Source organism: Delphinus delphis, chromosome 15 (genome assembly GCF_949987515.2).
Source record: "Delphinus delphis chromosome 15, mDelDel1.2, whole genome shotgun sequence".
Taxonomy (NCBI): Eukaryota; Metazoa; Chordata; class Mammalia; order Artiodactyla; family Delphinidae; genus Delphinus; species Delphinus delphis.
In genome coordinates, this window is record NC_082697.1 from 78842595 (window position 1) to 78863956 (window position 21362).

The following is a 21362-nucleotide window of genomic DNA, read 5'->3' on the forward strand; positions in this document are numbered from 1 at the left end:
TGAGCCCTGACTTTTGCATCTTCCCATACATAGAAAAGCAATAAATCTCTTAACTTGAGCTATCTGGTTTTCTTTAACAGTAATCTTTCGATATTCTGACTACTACCTGGTCTTTGTTGCAAAAACTCCTATGTATCCTGGCTCCTCCCTTACCTCTTCCAAGCAGTCTCTCAGAGCTATCTGAGATGTTGTGTCCTGGACTTAAATCCTCGGTTTTGTCTGCCAAATAAAACATAATTCTCAACTTTTAGGTTGTGCTTTTTTTTTTTCCAGTCGACACCTAGAACTTACCTTTTACGTGGGTGGGGGGGGTATCCTTCTCACTTCAAGGTGAGAAGAAAAGGAGAAAACGGTCTGGCATTGGCATGCTGCCATTCAGGGATATCTAGCAGTCTAGCCCTGTCGAAGACCAGGCTGGGAAGGTACGTTCTGGGCACTGAAGATTTTTTTTTGTTTTTTTTTCGGTACGCGGGCCTCTCACTGTTGTGGCCTCTCCCGTTGCGGAGCACAGGCTCCGGACGCGCAGGCTCAGCGGCCATGGCTCACGGGCCCAGCCGCTCCGCGGCATGTGGGATCTTCCCGGACCGGGGCACAAACCCGTGTCCCCTTCATCGGCAGGCGGACTCTCAACCACTGCGCCACCAGGGAAGCCCACTGAAGATTTTTGAACCAAGGGTGACAATTTAACCAGGGATGAATGATTAATAAGTGTGTTTCTGACTGTACTGGATAGCCAAGCAGATTTTGGACTATGTGGGTGTAGTGTGCTTGGAGAAGTAGCTCAAATGTTCTCACTCTCCAGGCACAATTATTGCTGTTTTCTTACTGCGCACTTTGTACAGCATTCATCACACAGAACTGTGATTATTTGTCTCTCATTTTTTCAAGTCTCATTTTTTTCCCCTGTAGCACCCAACGCAGGGCCCTGAACATTGTAGGTGCTAGTAAAGACTATTTGAATGAAGGTATGTATTTTTAATAGACATGTCGTTTAATATATTTTTCCAAAGAAGATTCTGTATTATCCTTTCCAGCAAGCCCCTAGAAGCAAGCATTATACTAATATCCAGATCTCAACCACACTCTAGTCTAGAAGCAGGTAACTTTGGGGGGAGCAAGGCTGGGGCTCAAGTTACCCCTCGTAGAACCTTTGCTGAGGTAAGGTCTGGAGGTTACTTCCCGCCAAGCCCTCCTCCCATCCGCCCCACCCGCGCACCTCCGGGCGTGGCCGAGAGCGGTGCCTTTAAGAAGGGGGCGGAGCCCAAGTGAAAAGACAAAGCCCCTGGCCGCGCGCTCCCCCTCCCCCCTCCGGCGCACCACACGGACAGTGGTGCCCGGATGTCGGTGTCGCCTTCGGTGACAGATGGCGTAGTGTCTGTGTATGTTAGAGGGCTTCCCTGGCCTGACCTCTTTGAATTCTCGGCCTTTCGGTCCCCTGCTGTCCCCCACTTTCAACTCCGCCGCTGGAGGCCCGCTCCTGTCACTGGCGCTTACATAACGTGACCTTTCACCTCTTCATACTGCCCTCTAGTGCGCTGCAACCCAACTAGGCGGCCCGGGAAGGGGGAGGGACCCAATCGCAGAGCGGCAGCTCCTGTGAGCCAATAAACGCTGGGTGCTGACCAGCTCTCCGCCTATTGGAGCATTCGCCACCGGCGCCACAGGGGAGCATGTTAGTGTGTGCGCTGGCCGGACCGGGGGGAGGAGGGGAATCTCCCGCCATTTTTCAATAATTTCCTCCGGTGCAGCTGAGGACGAGTCGTGACTGCCGAACGCGGGGACCCGTAGCGAAGGTTGGCCGGAGGCTTCGGGGCGGCGCGGCATTGTGCGTGGGAGTTCTGTGCCCTTGCGTCCCTCTCCATGGCCCTAGCGCGGCGGCGCCAGCAGTGAAGGAGCCGAGTTCGCGCCGCCCTCTCACCCCTCCCCTCCCCCACCCCACCCCCGGGAGCCAGGCGCTCGCTCCGGGCCGCGGGGCCTAGTGTTACGCCGCGGGCGCGCTGAGGAGCAGCCGCCTTCCCCGCCGCTGCCGCCGCCGCGATGGCGCCGCTCCTGGGCCGCAAGCCCTTCCCGCTGGTGAAGCCGCTTCCCGGCGAGGAGCCGCTCTTCACCATCGCGCACACTCAGGAGGCCTTCCGCACCCGGGAGTATCCTTTTCCAGTCGCGCCGGCCAGGCCGCTCGCGGGGTGGGGTGGGGCGGGGTGGGCCGCGCAGCCCCGCGCCGGTGGCAGCTGTCAGCGCGCCCAGCGCTGGCGGGCCAGCACCCCGAGCTCGAGCCCCAGGCCCGCCGTTCCGGGGGGGTGGGCGGGCGGGCCGGCCCGGCTCAGGCCGCCCCGGAGCCCTGCGCCCTCCATCCTTTCCTCTGACCCGCACTTTGTCACCGGGCCTCGCTGTAGATGAACGACCCTCTATCCCGCCCCCCCACCCACCCGCCCCAGGAGGTTGGCTTTAGGCCGTAAGTACCGAGGGTTGAGCGGGGTTTCCTTTGCTGCTGCTTTTTTCTTTATAAATTAAGCCTTCCACTTAAGTTTTGGAAATTGTACTTGAGCGGCCTCGTGATCTGGGTTGTACAAGTCGCGACTGCGTCTTCCCAGATCTCTGCGGGGACATTTGTGTTTTGCTTCTCCCGAGTGGACTTTAGGCTGGTGATGGATGAACTGACAGGATTGTGAGGCACAAAACCAAGAATGAATGTCCAGACTTAGAGAAGAGGCAGTAAAAAAGTTACCTTGGAGGAGCGGATGCCTTCCTTCCCTGGGCATGCACAGATTTGGAATTTTGACGATGTATAGGAGATCAGTATTTGTCTTTTAACAACGTTTCAAAAAGACACGCTTAAAGTTTTTATGTTGTATTTTAGAAACACGAGGCTGATGTTTTAAATGAGGAGCACCCTTTCTTCTGATCATTGCTTAAGGTTTCTTGCACAAGCTTATTAGTCTTTTAGTTGAAAGTTGTACGACTCTTATTTACTTTTTTTATGGATGCCAGATGCGTCCGTTTTGAAGCTTAAGTGTAAAAAAGTTTTCTGAATCAAGCTTTCTTTAGTGTACAGAAAGCTTCAAGAGTGAAGGGTAATGTATTCTTTAGTTTTATCACCCCTTTCCCTTTGGAAGGACTTGATTTCTTAGTTTCAGTTTGCTTGCTTCAGTATGGAAGGAAATGCCGGTGTGAGCTATATCATTTGATTTCATTTTTCTTTGATCCTCCCTTTAATGTAATGCTTTATGGGATAACCTCATTCTTGTTTGAGTGCAGTTTGTGGATGTTAGGTGTTTACATACAAAGGGATTTGACAAGTGAGTCCATGCTGTAGGAGGGCTCTTGAAGAAATGCAGCTAGAGCATCTCAGAGCTGAAATGGATCTTGGAGATGGTGGGGTTCTCCTGCCTGGGTATGCCTAGCGGGCCCACACAGTTGAGGTTGGCTTGCTAAAGGTCACACACTCCGTAAATGATGAGAATCAGGAGTAGAATTCAGTGCTCCTCGTACCTCATCCCTGAAAGTAAATCAAGAGAGGAACATGGAATGCTATTCTTTCACTTTTAATAATGTTAGTCCATTGTTTGTGTCAGTTTGTGGTATGATAAGGTGCATTTAAGGGAGGGGTCGGAGTGGTAATCTGGTTCTTTTTCATGTCCTGTTAGGACTTTTGGATTGTTTTGGAGAAGTGTTCTAGCTCTACCAAATACTTTATTCTAAAAGTGCCCAATTTTTTTTTTTTTTAAATAACATTCCAAAACATCGGTGAAGTAAAAAATTACTTTTGGGAATCTGCCATATCCTTTTCAGATGTCATCTTTTGAGCAGTTGATGGTTATTCACACTAATATTACTGGTTGTTGATTTTTCAGGTCTGGTTCTAGTGGAGCATCAGAAACTGCGATAGGGAGGAGACAAATTCTAAGTCTGTACTAGGTACTGAGCTCTGTAAAAAATGGCTGTAGATAGAACTGGCAGCCCCGGCCTTTTCATATCATTTACTGAAATCGCTGAAATACAGTGATACATATGAGGAGTTTTTTTTAATGATGACAGTTGAAAACTGATATGTGGAACTTTTTAACTGTTATGTATTTAATAAAAATTCTTCATCTTTAAAATTTCCCATATGAGTATTTAGAACCCTTTTAACAAAGGAGTTCTTAAATTGTGTTATATATTGGGGGAAAATTGCTCCCTTGGTAATTTCTACAAGTGGAAGCACTTTGAGGATGGTTTTTAAACAATTGTACTGTGTGGTTGGCAGGTTGGCATATTTCTTTATTAGGCTATTAGTGATTTCATAGAGGAGAACAAGTATGTGGTTGGGTAACTGCTGCATTTGAAGTATTGTTATTTCCAATTCTTAATTTATAGTTATAATTATGTTTTAATAGGACTTCATACTTTAATTTTCTCCTAATACCTACCTTTTGGTTGCATGTATATTCTATGGCAAATTTGTATGGTGTTTTATTGACCTAAAGCTGTGAGCATTGTGTTCTTGAAGGTATTATTGTACATCTTCATTAAACTTACAGTGGTTGTGAATGATGCACACGTTTAATGACTGGGTTATATGTTGATGTTTATTGTACTGTAGCATTAAATCTATGGTACATTGCTTCCTAGGATAGTACTACTGCTGGCAAGACAGTAGATCTTGGTTTGAAAAATTAACTTTATTGGAATCACTTCTTGATGTGATTATTTGACAATAGAATTCTACACTGACTGTGTTTAAGTCAAGATAGATTTTAAGGAGGAACTGAACCTACAAGTGGCCTGCTGTAGATTAAATTTTTTTTTGTATTGCTTTATCCTAGTTTCTAAAGCCTAGAAACTAGTTCATAACCTTAGTAGCATCAATATGAGAACTTTTAGATGGTGTAATAAGGAGGGGGTATTAGAATATACAGTTATTCTGGCTCTAGGCAAGAATAACTTGATTTGCCTAGAGTGTTTTAAGAGCTGGGGTTAAGTTGTAGTTGCAAGACAGGATTTTATTGGGCAGTTGGAATACTGAGCTCTTATGTCGATTTTTATAATTTAATTTCTTTAAAGTAACAAGTTATTATCAGATTAGAGTTATTTTTAACTTAATGACAGACTGGTCCAAAGAGAGAAAATAGGATAAAAAGCAGACCTTGAGTTGGTGCTTTGTCTTCTCACTTAGAACTCTCAGCGTTATAGTTATGCTTATTTAACCTCCATACTTTTATGGGCCACTTCCTTTCAGGCTATCAGGTACTTTATTGAAAGAAACAATACTTACAAGGCTAAAGAGAACAAAGAAGGGCAGCATATGGTGGTAAGGAAGTAGCTCTTGAACTCTTGAAAAAGTAGATGCATAATGAGATAGTCTAGGATTTGAACTTATCATTTATAGCTTACACAACCTTTGGAGAATTGCTTTGACATTTTGTCTGCAATTATAAGTGCAGCAGTCGCTGGAACATAAAAACCACAATTGGCATTTGCTTTGAGCGGTTATTTGAGAGTGAGTGACTTATTTTGGTAACCTAAAATCTGAAATAGGATTTAGAGCCAGCTGACTCAACATCCTTCTTTTTGTAAAAAATTAATTTATTATTATTTTGGGGGGGCTCTGTTCGGTCTTCGTTGTGGTGCGTGGGCTTCTCATCACGGTGGTTTCTGTTGTTGTGGAGCATGGACTCTAGGTGTTTGGGCTTCAGTAGTTGCAGGCCGCGGGCTCAGGAGTTGTGGTGCATGGGCTTAGTTGCTCCATGGCCTGTGGATCTTCCCAGCCCAGGGCTCGGTCCCATGTCCCCTGCATTAGCAGGCGGATTCTAAACCACTGCGCCACCAGGGAAGTCCCTGAATATCCTTCTCATGGGCTTTTTTTTTCTCCTTTCATTTATTTTTTCTTTAACTTTTCTCTTAGCATAAATCAAAGTAATAACCAGAACAGAGTTACATAAACTTAAAACTACCTAATGTTAGGGGTGGTTGTAGAAATTTCAGTTTTAGACTTTTGAAATTAATCTAATTTGAATGACTAGTCAGTTAAAAATTGTGCTGTCAGAGGACATTCATTCCTAGACGTAATCGTTAGGTTTATAGTGCTATCCAACAGAAATGTGATGTGAGCCACATGTAATTAAAATTTTTCTAGGGCCACATTTGAAAAAAAGAAAACAGGTGAAAAAAAAGGAAACGCACATTTTTCTTATTCCAAGTTTCAGGCTGAAGGAGCAGTCCCTGTCTGCAGCGACCTTTTCTAGTGGCAGAAAGGTCAGGAGGAAACCATGACAGCTTTTTAAGCTTCTTCCTGGAAGTGGTGTCTGTCACATCTATTGGTCAAAGCAAGTTATGTGGCAGGGCCCAGCCTTTGTGGGGAGGGGATGTGCTTTCCTCTTCCCAGGAGGCATTGCAAGCCACATGGCAGTGGGTGGAGGTGTAGAATCCTCTTAGGGAAGAGAGGTGGATATTTGGAAAAAATAGTACAGTCTGCCACATTTTAGGGTTAAGGGAATGTTTCCTGGGGAAGGTTGCTTTTAAGTTGAGATCCAAAGGATGGTTAGAATTTAGTTTATTTTGCCAGTTATATCTCAGTGAGCTGTTTTTGTTTGTTTTGGCTGCACTCGGCAGCTTGTGGAATCTTAGTTCCCTGACCAGGGCTCTAACCTGGGCCCCTGGCAGTGAGAGCGCTGAGTCCTAACCACTGGACCACCAGGGAATTCCCGATTTTGAAAACCTGAAAGAAGTTTCATATGGCTGGAGTGAAGAAGTGGGGATGGAGATGCAGTGTTGAGAGATACAGAAAAGGGCTGCATCACAGGTCCTTGTGAGATAGGCTGAGGAGTTTGGACTTTGCCTTAAATTTAGTGGAGGCTGTTGAAAAATTTGAACAGGAAAGAAGCAGGCTTTTAGGTTAGGAAGATCAATGTGGCTGTAGCATTGAGAATGGATCTGCAGCCTTGAGACTAATGGCAACTAGATGGTGTTTAAATAATTAAATAATCTAGGCAGTAGATAATGGTGGTCTAAATAAATTTACTAGCCCTTGAGGTGGAGAGCAGTACAGTTGATGGATTTCTGAAATTAAGTAGATTTGACAGGGTTTGGTGATTGATTGGGGAGGAATCAAGGGTTATGTTTTGGTTATCACTTGGTTAGTGGTGTTCTTCTCTGATATAGAGGACCCTGTGAGACAGGAGGGAAGGGGGCAGGGCACAACCTTAAAAGAATGACAGCCCCTGAGGACATAAAGTGGTTAGAACGGAGATGGCGGAAGAATCTACTTCCAGTAGACCTTGAGCCTCATTATACGCTCATTGCCATACATTAGAATATTGTAAATGACGCCCCGCAGGCGCACTGACTGTTTGAGGCCAACCATAAAAGGCCAGAAAGTGGGCAGTGGTCCAATTCCTGGAAATCCCTGCCTCTTCCCCAAAATAGTTGGAGTAATCTTCCTATTGCTTAGCCTGTGAAATTACCCAGCCCATAAAAACTAACCATCCCATATTCCAGGGCCTATCGCCTTCTGAGAGGGCCCACACACTCTGTCTGTGGAGTGTGTATCTCCCTAAATAAACCTGCTTTCCCACTTAGGTCTTGAGGGAAACTCCCTTGCCTGACTGCTTGCATCCTTCACAAGCATCCTATATTAATAAATCTACTTCTTGCCTATGGCTTTGCCTCTCGCTGCATTCCTTCTGCACTGAGGCATAAAGAACCTGAGCTTCATTAGTCCTGAGACCAGGTGTGTGGTTTCAGCAGGGAGATTGTGGGTTCAAGCCCCATCTGAGATGTGATTGGGTTTGAGTCCCAATCTGAGGTGTGGGGTTTCATGGTAGAGGATCAAGTGGTTCTTTTGTTTTGACTGTGAAGGGTGGTGGGGGACAGATAGGAAGTGTTTAGTTACGGAGGTTCTTATATTGAATTGCTGAGTATATCCAAATGGAGATGTATATGTTGCTAGTATATATATGGGCCTGGAGTTCAGAGAGAGGAGACTGAGCTGGTGATAGAAGTTATTAGCATATATAGATAGTAGTTGAAGTTACGGGCATGGATGAGGTCACCCAGAATGAGAATGCTATACTGATGATGATTTTCACAGGAGGGTACGAAAGATCTGTATTAGGGTAGAAGAGACTGTCATTATTTGAAAAACCACACTCAATCAATCAGTATTTGGTATTTAAATACATATTGTTTGAAAAAAGTTGGAAGAAAAAGTTTCTTCCTTTTTTTCCCTTAAAATAATAAAAATCATAGAAAATAAAACACAATAAAATCTTGATGGGTGGAATGATTTTCAGAACTGTGGGGGCCGGAGGATTTTTCCCTTTGCAACAACATATTTGTATTTTAGGAGGCCTGAGGCCAAGTGAGATTTTTAAATCGGAAGAAATGGGTTTAAAAACAAGACTGAGAAAAAAGGTTGTGAGTGTAAGAATCACAAAGGGCCAGAGAAGAAGAGGATTACCAGTCAGGCCAATTAACATGTTTTAAAATGTTATGACTGAATGAGAAATGAGGATCAAAAGCTGGATTTGGATAATGGTTCTTTTATTGGAGAGAAAGGACTTAATTGAGAAACACCTAAGTGGTTACAGTTAGGGACTGAAGAGGTTAGGATGATTCCCTGATTTCTAACTTGGACACTAGGGCCATTCAGTGAGATTGGGAGTATCTGTTAAAGAGCAAGTTTGGGAGGGAGTGGAGGAGTAGTAAGAGTTTAGTTTTAGAAGAAGTTGGATTTGAGGGATTACTGAGGCATCCAGGTGACAGCAGTTCTGTGTGTTATTGGCCATATCGGTCTTGATCTAAGGAGAATGGACTGGGCACATGGCACATTATTCCTACTCCCCCCCTCCACTGGGCAGAGCCTCGTGACTTGCAGGATCTTAGTTCCCCGACCAGGGATTGAACCCATGCTCTCGGCCACTGGACCACCAGGAAATTCCCACATTATTCCTACTTTTTAAATTAACAGCTAATAATAGGGGCTTCCGTGGTGGCGCAGTGGTTGAGAATCTGCCTGCTAATGCAGGGGACACGGGTTCGAGCCCGGGTCTGGGAGGATCCCACATGGCTCCGAGCAACTAGGCCTGTGAGCCACAACTACTGAGCCTGCTGGTCTGGAGCCTGTGCTCCGCAACAAGAGACACTGTGATAGTGAGAGGCCCGCGCACTGCGATGAAGAGCGGCCCCCGCTTGCCACAACTAGAGAAAGCCCTCGCACAGAAACGAAGACCCAACACAGCAAAAATAAATAAATGAATAAAATAACAACTAATAATAAAAACTTAATGTTTTCTCTTTAGGACGTATTTGTTAATCTCACATTCTCTCTGATTACACAGTGAATTTCTTCAGTGTAGCTGAATGATATATTAGAATGTTACTAAGCTTTTTTTTTTTTGCGGTACACGGGCCCCTCACTGCCGCGGCCCATCCAGTTGCGGAGCACAGCCTCCGGACGCGCAGGCCCAGTGGCCATGGCCCACGGGCCCAGCCGCTCCGCAGCATGTGGGATCCTCCCGGACTGGGGCACGAACCCGCGCCCCCTGCATCGGCAGGCGGACTCTCAACCACTGCGCCACCAGGGAAGCCCTAGAATGTTACTAAGCTTTTTGAATGTTTAAATAAATCCACGTACTGATTCTTTATTTTACCTCCCCTCCCCAGGTGCAAACAGGCAAACAGAAAACAAATCCATTTTGTTGATAAGTTAGTTATGATAATGTCCCTGTAGAAACCATGCTATTTCCTTTTCTCTATGGGATTTTATAAGTTTTCAGTGATTGGATTTACATAGCTTTCTATGGAAGTCTGACTCCTGATTTTTACAGGTGCTCTATTTTGTTTAATCATTTAAATATTAGCAACAGCCCGGTGAGGAAAAGAGACATATTGCTTTGTTTTTGGCAGATCCAGAGAATGATATGGTGAGAGAAGGTGCTTATACTATTGACTAAAACTACAGTTCTGGATTATTTATGGATTTATCCCTGTCATTTGTCTTTTAACTGATCATAACCCTAGAAAACCAAGAATCTCTTTTATATTAAAAATGAATTATTTGTTTAGTTGTGAGGTAATATTACAAGGGGAGCTGTTTAAATACTTTTTATTTCAACCATTATATATAAAAACTGTCACTTGGAAAGTACAGAGATTGGCAGCTAATTCTCTAGTTGTGGTGTAAGTTTATTTTCCTGCATAACATCTTTTGCTGTGCATAAAAGTAAATTAGTTACTTGTCATTTGAATTTGAATATGGCTGGGTGATAATGAATTACAATTGGGATGGTATGGAAAGTTACCATATACATGCACTAGTTATAGGATGTCTTCCTCCATCTCCCTCACAAAGACGGAATAATGACTGGTAAACAACTTGTGGACGTGGTATTATTGGAGATAACATAAACTCTGGATAAATATTACTATATCAGAATTATTTTTACTACTTGATGGAACTTATTTTTTAAACCTTAGAGAATCAACAAGTGTTTCCAAGGTAGACTGGAAGGCTGTTAGTAAATGGATCATTAGCATATGCACGGGGTTATTCCAAACTGCCTGTGAGACTGCTGGAGCCATCTCATCTTACTGTGGAACTGATTCTTAAACTTGCTGACCATCTGAGTTGTGTAACAGTTTCACATACCTTAAATTCTTATTCCTTGTGTCTTGTATTTTATTTTGCCTTTATTTTTTCTTACTAATCTTTACTACTGTGTGAGTCTTGTGAAATGAAACTTGGGTGAATTGAAGAAAGCACAGTTGTAGACGGTCCTAACCATACTTTAGTGTTAATCATCTTGTTTGGATTTGCCAATTGAAAATTGATTTCAGTTTTATCTTATGCTGTACATTATAGAAAGTATACTGTAGTTTTTTTCCCATATATGGTAAGTATTTTGTGGATTAGTTGTCTCTGTTGCTTGAATATTGTGTTCCTGAGCCACTGCTAACAGAGAGTATGAAGCCCGCTTGGAAAGATACAGTGAGCGCATTTGGACGTGTAAGAGTACTGGAAGCAGTCAGCTAACACACAAAGAGGCCTGGGAGGAGGAACAGGAAGTTGCTGAACTGTAAGTAGTAGAAGCACTGCCCTTCTAGCGCTATCTTCATGTTATTAGGAAAGAGGGAATATTAACCATAAAACAATATTTGTATTTAAATTTATGGGGCATAAATTGGAATACATTACGTTAGTATAATGTACTGGTGTCTTGCCTGTTGTCATTTTGCAAGTAACAGTATGTGGAATATATAGTTGTGTGTACACTTATTTAGATATTTACTAGGCTTTTGAGTGTTCTTGCTGTATACTTTTACCTTGTAAATACTCTGGAAATGTGGTTCTAAGCAAAGGAAGCTGGTATAATCTAGAAGTAATATGGAGGCAGCAAATTAGCAGAAAGTTTTCTTTGTTTTGTGGTCATTTGAAATTTAAGATAGTATTTAAAGCAGCTATCAAAAATAAGTACACAGTTTGAAGACAGTTTATCTGAGTGGGGTGGTTGAATGAGGTGTCTTAAAAATTCTGTCTGTTTTCAAAGGGCCTATTTGTCTGGGTAGTCTCTCAAAAAAAACACTCAGAATTTAGGCAGTAGAAGCATGCAGAAGGTAAGTAGAAACTAAGGATGATAAAACAGTACTCTTTTTTTTTAGTGGTTTTTTTTTTAATTTAAGTATATTTGATATACAGTATTATATGTTACAGGAGTACATTATAGTGATTCACAAATTTTAAAGGTTATACTCCATTTCTAGCTACTATGAAAAAACAGTACTCTTTTAGAAATTCGGAGTAGAAACTTTTTCTGTGGACTTCTCATTGACTTCTCTTGATAGTATATAAGCAGAGAGCATACAGTTTAGTAATTAATACCATTCTGCTCTTTTGCCTGTGTAACAGAACACAACCTTCAGTTGAGACCTGGGGTCTAGTAATGGTTCCATCACTGATTAATAATTAGTGAAGTCTGTTAACCTGGTGCCTGTTTCTTCTTTGCTTGGGTCACTGACATAGTTCTGTTTTGGATTATTGTTATTTATGTATATGCCCCATTTAGTATACTAGACTCAGGGTTGGCCTACCTTTACTGTAAAGTGCCAGTTAGTAAATATTTTAGGGTTTGTGGGCCATGTGGTCTCTGTCTCAGCTATTCATGTATTTACTTCAGTGACCAGTGTGAGGACAGCAATGCTTTTTGAACAGCAGAGGCACATATGACAGTTTTGATGATTGGGGTTGTGCTTTGAGAAGATTAATCTGGAAGCGGTGTGCAAGATGAGTTAGAGAGGGAAGAGGCAGGTGGGAAGTCTGTGTAATCTAGCTAGGAGTATTCGGGTCGGGAATCATGGCATTATTGGGAATAGAAAGAATGAGATGGATTTACATTCTGAAAAGGGGGGTTTGGTCATAATTTTGGAAAACCACTACAAACTTTGTTCTTGAGAAGTCATAATACACATTAAAGATTTTCAGAAGACTGTAGTAAAGAAACTCTAGCTTGGTTTAGTCTTATGGGTTTTAAACTTACTCGACCTTAGATCCCATTACAACAGAGGGAGGTTCTGAAGAACACAAGTAGGGAATGTTTTATGTGATTTGATAGCTAATAGAATATAAGGAGTAATGGGAGAAATTGTTGAAAAAGACAGTGAGGTTTTATAATTTTTATTCAAAGTAGTAATACTTTTTTCTGATTATAAAAGAAATGCATACTTGTTATAAGAATGTAAACAATACAGAGTTAGTAAAAGAGTCTGAACATCATTGTCCAACTTCACTCCCCAGAAATAACCACAGACAATGAAGCTTTAAGCCTGAGTGACTGGGAGGCTTAATGGAAAGAGACAGTGAATTTATAAGGGCCAGGAAAGGCCTCGTGGAATTAAGGAAGTCTGAGGACATGTTGGAAGGGTGATTAAGCTGGGAGGGAAGACAGTGGGGAGAGGACAAAGGTAACAGTCTTAACAAAGGCAGGGAGACTTGAAGGTTATTGATCATGAGGGGAATAGCAGATAACTTGGTAGGTTAATTGTGAACGGAGTATGATAAGAGCTTTTAAGCCGCAGTTGGAGGAACATTTGTTATGAACAGCACAGAGAGTGATTGAGAATATTGTAGTATGATAATAAACCTGCTACTTGCATCTGTATGAATATTCTCATGCCTGATCCTTCCTTTTGCCCTGTAACACATATGTTAAACTATCTGGTCAGAATTGGATATCTAACAACTCTCCATTTAGGTTGCTTCACATTTTCTGCTGTCATCAAGAATCCAGCAGTGAATATCTTTGTGTACCTATGACAGTTCTCCTAATTGTTGTCAAACTGCTTTCCAAAAGAGGTGAAACGTGGGCTTTTGGCAGAGTATGTGTGCTATTTTGCACCATTCACTTGCTCCTATCAGGGTGTGATAATTAAAGTTCTTTTTTGCTAGTTTAATAAATGAAAAGTGGTACATCATTGTTTCACTTTGCAAGGAGTTCAAATCATGGTTCCAACATATTAACCATTCATGATTTATTTTTCTTATCTGTAAAATGAAAATTCTAGACCCCTCACAAGGTATTGTGAGAACTAAATGAAGGAATGCATTTTTATTGATTGAGACATAATAATTAAGTTATGGTCTCCCAACCAAAAATTGCGCAAAGGATGTGTATAAAGAATTCATACCTGAAAAGGGAAGTCAACTGCAAAAACGAATGGGAAAATGTTCAACCTTACTAATGATGTGCTTATTATTTTCATTTTATAGATGAGAAAATTAACATGGACAGGTCAGTTAGACAAAGCTATTTAAAAGTTCTTTCTTTATTCTGTATACCACATAGGTTTTAATCTTTGTATTCTCCAGTGCCTTGCATGTATTTGCTAAAGAGCTTTTTGCATTGATCTGAGTAACTCTCCGGATAGACTCTCCTGCATTTTCTTGGTAACTGATGACATGTTTGTTTAGTTTGAAGGAGGAGTTCCCTGCCTGGTATGAGAAACTTGTTCTGGAAATGGTTCACCATAACACAGCCTCCTTAGAAAAGTTAGTAGATACTGCTTGGTTGGAGATCATGACCAAATATGCTGTGGGAGAAGAGTGTGATTTTGAGGTGAGTGCCTATTTTTATTTATTTTTTTAATGTGATTTGACTCACCAAATGTCAGGATTGGAGCTTCCAACATAGATTATAGAATATATTTCTTTGTGAGTAAAAATATACATTATATTTGAAGTCCACTTAATATCAAATATTTTAATCGCCAATTTTTTTTTTTTTTTTTTAATGTGGTGGGTTTTTGTTGCTGCAGGCGGGCTTTCTCTAGTTGCGGCGAGCGGGGGCTACTCTTCGTTGTGGTGCGAGGGCTTCTCATTGCGGTGGCTTCTCTTGCTGTGGAGCACGGGCTTCAATAGTTGTAGCTCGTGGGCTCTAGAGCACAGGCTCAGTAGTTGTGGCGCACAGGCTCAGCTGCTCCGCGGTGTGTGGGATCCTCCCAGACCAGGGCTCGAACCCATGTCCTCTGTGTTGACAGGTGGATTCCCAACCACTGCACCACCAAGGAAGTCCCTAATCACCAAATTTTAGAACCACGTTTGTTATTGGGAATGTTGACTATTACAATAATTGTTAGACTGTATCATTGCAACGTTGTTTTCCCTGTTTTGTCCCTTTTTGATAACTTGATGCTGTATTGGCCTTGTTTGTTTTGTCATTTTTTTCATACTTTGTTTAAAAGACCTTTAGATATTTTTAGTCCAAATCTATGGAATCTATAGGCAAAAGATTTCATTTCCCTGCAACAGTGATTGAGTTGACTGTTTTGTTTTTCTATTTAAATTTTTAAATTTTCCAGCCCATTACTAAAGGATAACTATTACTGAAGTAAATAGGTAAGATAGCTATTACTATTACTAAAGGATTTACTAAAGTAGTTAGGTAAACTGTTTACGTAACACTAAAGCAATCCCTATATAATCCTTTGAAAACTTAAGTAAGATTCAGGGCGGAAGGGAACTAACATTTGTTGAATTTCTGTATGTACTGGATACTGGGCTAGTTGCTTTACATAATGTCTTACAGAATCTGCACAGAAAAGTGAGGTGGTAAACAGGCACAGATGTTTAAGTAGCTTGTTCAGGTTTATATAACGTACTAGTTAGTACTAGTGATTTCATCTGTATGTAATGAAATGGCTGACTGACAGTGGCCTGGACTTCTCAAACTTTAGCCTAAATAAAATCACTTAGAGGATTACTGAATGTACATTCTTGGGCCCCATCCCCTGAGAGCTTGATTCAAAAGGTCTAGGGTAGGGCCTGAAAGTTTGCAGTTCTAACAAGCTCCAGGATGTGATGATACGAACCCTCTGGGGACAACATTTTGAGTAGCATCGGCTTAACCAATGAAGACATTTGATTATCTCGCATAATAAGTCTTAGAGGCAGGCAATTCCAAGTTTGGTATAGAGGCTGAATAATATTGTCAAGGACTTAAACTCCGTCTCTCTGCCTTTCTGCTCCGCTTTTCTCAGTGTGTTTGGTTTTGTCCTTAGCTTTGTTGCCTCTTGGTTGTGAAATTGTGACTGTGAGCACAATTGTTTGCTCACTCGCAATTCAGAGTGATCAAATATCTAAGCACAGTAAGAAAATCTTTACCAGAAGCATATTCCTCCTGTCCCCCCCCTTTTTTTAAAAAAATATTTATTTATTTTGGCTGCGCTGGGTCTTATTTGTGGCACGCAGGACCTTTGTTGTGGCATGCGGGCTTCTTAGTTGCGGCATGCGAACTCTTAGTTGGCAGCATGCATGTGGGATCTAGTTCCCCGACCAGGGATCGAACCCGGGCCTCCTGCATTGGGAGTGCAGAGTCTTACCCACTGGACCACCAGGGAAGTCCCCCTCCTGTCCCCTTTTATCTTTACATGTTATTGCCTAGACCATGGCTTACATAATCCATCAGCTGCAGGGGGGCTGAGAAAGTGAATACTACCTTTTTTATAAAGCCTCAAAAGAGACAGGCTGGCAAGAGAAGAGGAGGAGGGGAATGGCCTAGGTAGCCCAACAATAGCCAGTAAGTCTGTGTCTATCTGGCTCCAAAGTCCTTGTTCTTTCTTTAATTTACTTTGACTCCTTGTATCTCCTAGCTACTTTTTTAAAATTTTGTAATTGTCTGTGGAATCATCATTGGGTTTTAATCACACACTGTATCATTCAGTGTCCTGGCAGGAAACAGATGGCATATTCATATAGTGTAATCAAATTGAGTTTAATAAAGGAACTACAGACAGCAGACAGCAGTCTGATCTAGGTCAAGGAAAACTAACAAGGTTAAAGTACCTCATGGCTGTCAATAGTGGAGAGGCTTTACTACTTCTAAACCCCAAGTAAATGAGGGGAGGGAGTGGATACAGGAACTAGGAGAGAGTAATGTAATTGTAGAAAAGTACTTTGGTAGTGAGAAGTAACCAACCTGCTAGGGAGACAGGGGAATGAATATACCATATGATTTTCTGCTTATGCTTCCCATGGGTGGAACTCACCAAAATCTAGAGGGCAAGGGAGCCCTTTGATGTAGTTCATAAAGATCAGCCTGTTTAAGCACAGAGCAAGGCAGAGAAGACTGGAGACAGATATGGAGTGGCAAAAGGAAGATACTCTGCACACATCTGCAAGGTGGAAGAGGAAGAGTTCCAGGAAGCGGGGGAGAGAGATTAGGGAGATAGGCGTGTCCATAAACATATGAAAAGATGTTTACATTCATTAGTAATCTAGGAAATCAAACTGAAACCGTAGTGAGATCATTTTATACTCATCAGATTAGTAAATAAGAAAAAGTCAAAATAATGCCAAATTTTGACAAGAATCTGGAGCTGCTCATTCACTGCTAACTATTTTGGTAAATGCTTTGGCATTATTGAATACAGTGGACTTTGACTAGGGTTTTTATTCTTGAGTATTTACTCTTTTGATAACTAATAATGTTGAGCACCTTATGTGCTTGTTGCTATCCTTCTATTTGTATTTTCTTTGGTGAAGTGTCTGTTCAGATCTTTGTCCATTTAAAAATTTAGTTTAGGGCTTCCGTGGTGGCGCAGTGGTTGAGAGTCTGCCTGCTGATGCTGGGGACACGGTTCGTGCCCCGGTCCAGGAAGATCCCACATGCCGCGGAGCGGCTGGGCCCGTGAGCCATGGCCGCTGAGCCTGCGCGTCCGGAGCCTGTGCTGTGCAACGGGAGAGGGAGAGGCCACGACAGTGCGAGGCCTGCGTACCGCAAAAAAAAAAAAAAAAAAAAAAAAATTTAGTTTAAATTTAAATTGTTTATTTTCTTGTTTTTAAGTTGTGAGACTTATTTATATATTCTGCATACGTATCCCTTATTAGATATGTGTTTTTGCTTTTTCTCCCAATCTAGGGCTTGTGTTTTTACTCTCTTAACAGTGTTTTTTGAAGAGCACAAATTTTTAGTTTTTTTTTTTTTTTTTTGCGGTACACGGCCCTCTCACTGCTGTGGCCTCTTCCGTTGCGGAGCACAGGCTCCGGACACGCAGGCTCAGCGGCCATGGCTCACGGGCCCAGCGGCTCCGCGGCACGTGGGATCTTCCCGGACCCGGGCACGAACCCGTGTCCCCTGCATCGGCAGGCGGACTCTCAACCACTGCGCCACCAGGGAAGCCCAAGTTTTTAGTTTTGATAAGCCAAATGGAAAGAAAGTACCTAACCATATCTGTAATTATGTGTAATATAAATGTTCTAAAAACTTCACTTAAAAGGTAGAGATTGTCAGATTGGATAAGAAAGCAACACGCGACTATCTGCTGCCTATAAGAAAGATACAAATAGAATAATATGAAAAGGGTGGAAAAAAGATACCATCCTAACATTAGTCAAAAGAAATCTGGTATGGCTGTATAAGTGTCAGACAAAGTAGGTTTCAGGACAGAGAATATTACCATGAATAAAGAAGCATTTCATAATGACAAAGGGATCAGTTTATTAAGAGGGCATAGCAGTCCTTAATGTTTATGTATTTACTAATGAGAGCTTCAGAGTACATGAAGCAAAAATAGAACTACCAAAAGAAATAGACAAGTCAAAATTGTAGATGGAGATTTCAGCCCCCTCCCCTTTTCTCAATAACTGGTAGAAAGAGTAGACAAAAAGTCAGCCAGAATATAGAAAACCTGAATAACATTATCAACCAACTTGACCTAATTGTCATTTATAAAACATTCCACCTAATAACTGCAGAATACACATTCCTTTCAAGTGCATAGTTTATGATGGTAGACCGTAGTCTGGGCCATAAAAAAAGTCAGTAAACTTACAAGGGTTCAAATCATACAAAGTATATACTCTGACCAGAATGGAATTAAATCAATAACAAGATATCTGGAAACTCTGCAAATAATTGGAAACTAAATAACACAACTTTAACTTACTCATAGATTAAAGAAGAAATCAAAAGGGAAATTAGATAATATTTTGAACTGAATGAAAATACAGTATATTAGAATTTGTGAGATACTGCTTACAGTAGTGTTTAGGAGAAATGTATAATACTAAACATCTCTGAGAAAAAAAGAAAGGTCTCAAATCATTGACCTTGGCTTTTACCTTGAGAAATAAGAAAAAGAACCCAAAGGAAACAGAAGAAGAAAGGAATTAGTAAAAATCAGAGCAAAATCAATAAAATAGAAAACAGGAAAACCATAGAGGAAATCAGTGAAACCAAAAGCTGGTAATTTGAGAAGATCAATAAAATTAATAAACCTGTAGGCAAACTCAGGTTAAAAAAAAAAGAAGACACGAATTAACCAATATGAAGAATTAGGTGATATCCCAACAGAGCCTACAGATATTGACAGAATAATAAGGGAATATTATTAACACCTTTAAGCCAATAAATCTGCCAATTTAAATGAAAACATTCCTTGAAAGACACAAACTACCAAAACTGACTGAAGAAGAAATAGAAACCTTTAATGGCCCTTTATCTATTAAATAAATTGAATTTGTAATGAAAATCATCCCACAAAGAAAACTTCAGGCTCAGATGTTGTCACTGGTGAATTCTACCAAACATTTAAGGAAGAAATAATACCAATTCTATATGTTATTTCAGAAAATAGAAGAGGAGGGAATTCTTAACAAATTATTTTATGAGGTCAGCATTACCCTGATACGGAAACCGTATAAGCACAAGAAAAAGCCACAGACTAAGAAAAAAAGTATGTTCACAAAGCTCTCTTGTGAACCTAGATATAAAAGTTCTAATAAAAATTTTAGCAAGTGAAATCCAACATTATGTTAAAAGGATAATACATCATGACTAAGTGGGGTTTAGCCTAAGAATGCAAGGTTTTAAATTTCTAATTCTCCTTACTGATAAACCATACGATCATCTCAATTTACACACAAAATACATTCGACAAAACCCAAATTCCTAATAAAAACTCCCAGATAACTGCAAATAGAAACTTCTTCAACCTGATAAATAGTATTTACAGAATAACAATCTACAGCTAACATCATACCTAATGATAAAAGACTGAATGTCTGCTTTCCTACTCTACTTAATATTGTACTGGGGGTTCTAGTCAGAAAAAGAAGTAAAAGGCATCCAAATTGGAAAGGAAGAAGTAAAATTGCAGACAGCACGATTGTCTATGTAGAAAATCTCATGGAATCTACCATATAAGGTACTAGAACTAATAAGTGAGTTTAGCAAGGTAGCAGGATACAAGATAAATACAGTCATCCCTTGGTATCCGTGGAGGATTGGTTCCAGGACCCTGTGGATACCAAAATCTGCAGATGCTCAAGCCCCTTATATAAAATGGTGTAGTGTTTGCATTTAACCTATGCACATCCTGCAGTATATGTTAAATTACCTGTAGATTACTTATAATACCTAATACACATGTAAATGCTGTGTAAATAGTTGCCAGTGTGAAGCAAATTCATATTTCGCTTTTTGGAATTTCTTTTTCTTTTTTTTTTTTTTTAATATTTTCGATATGTGGTTGGTTGAATCCACAGATATGGAATCCGTGGAAATGAAGGGCCCACTATACAAAAAACCAATTTGTATTTCTATGTGTTAGCAGCAAACAGTTGGAAATTGAAATTTAAAAATTCAATACCATTTATAGTAACATCAAAAAATCTGGAATACTCTGGGAGTAAATCTGACAAAAGATGTGTAAGACCTATACACAAAACTATAAAACATTGCTTAGGGAAATTAAAGAAGGCCTTAAATGATGGAGAGGTAGACTTTGTTCATTGGTCAGAAAACTAAATATTGTTAAGATGTCAGTTCTTCCCAAATAGACATATAGATTCAACACAATTAATAGTAAAATCCCAGCAGCTTGTTTGTAGGGATTGCCAAGCTGATTGTAATGCAAAAAACCTAGCCAGAACAACTTTGAAAAAGAACAGCTGTCTGATTTTGAGCCTTATTGTAAAGTATTAAGACCGTGTGAAATTGGTATAAAGATAGACCAGTAGATCAGTGGAACAGAGTAGCATCCGGAAATAGGTGTGAGCACGCGCGCGCGCGCGCACACACACACACACTCTCCCTCTCTCCCTCTCTCTCTGTGCTGATTTTTGATAGAGGTGAAAGGTAATTAAGTGAAGAAAAGATAGTCTTTTCAACAGATGTTCTGGAGAATTGAATATCCATATATATTTTTTTTTAGAAAATGGAAATTCTTGAACTTTATTTACACATTTCTCAGGTTTGTGCAGTAGTTGCCCTTTGGCATTAGTATATTGGTACGTGAATTATGAACTAGATTGTGATCATTTTATTTTTTAAGATGTCATATTTCAACCTGGAGATCTGAGAAATAAAGTTGAAAAAAATCACTGTGCTTGACTACTTTAGAGTTTCAGTGACTTTTGTCAGGTGAGGTGGAATGTGTATTGGATAATATATTCTAAATGTTACCTTTAGGTTTCTAGTTCTTAATATCTTTTTTTTCTTAATATTTATTTATTTATTTGGCTGAACTGGGTCTTGGTTACGGCATGCAGGTGCAGCATGTGGGATCTAGTTCCCTGACCAGGGGTTGAACCTAGGCCCCCTGCATTGGGAGCGTGGAGTCTTAGCCACTGGATCACCAGGCAAGTCCCCTTAATTATTATCTTTGATTTTTTCTCCTATCTCCCTTATAGGTTGGGAAGGAAAAAATGCTAAAGGTGAGGATTGTGAAGATTCATCCTTTGGAGAAAGTGGATGAAGAGGCCACTGAGAAGAAATCTGATGGTGCCTGTGATTCTCCCTCAAGTGACAAAGAGAATTCTAGCCAAATCGCTCAGGACCATCAGAAGAAGGAGGCAATTGTGAAAGAGGATGAAGGAAGGAGAGAGAGTATTA

At 41.0% G+C, this 21362-nt stretch overlaps 1 protein-coding gene across 2 annotated transcripts in view; it reads left to right on the forward strand.

Annotated features, from left to right (window-relative positions):
• The first annotated feature begins 1703 nt into the window (after positions 1-1703).
• The window catches only part of BAZ1B (bromodomain adjacent to zinc finger domain 1B), a 66375-nt gene continuing 46716 nt past the window's right edge, over positions 1704-21362 (forward strand). For both annotated transcript variants that reach the window (XM_060032253.1, XM_060032254.1), the window contains exons 1-4: positions 1704-2144; positions 10938-11054; positions 13943-14087; positions 21161-21362. In XM_060032253.1, coding sequence (XP_059888236.1) covers positions 2038-2144; positions 10938-11054; positions 13943-14087; positions 21161-21362 — 571 coding nt within the window. In that variant the 5' untranslated portion in view covers positions 1704-2037. The remainder of the gene's footprint in view (positions 2145-10937; positions 11055-13942; positions 14088-21160) is intronic.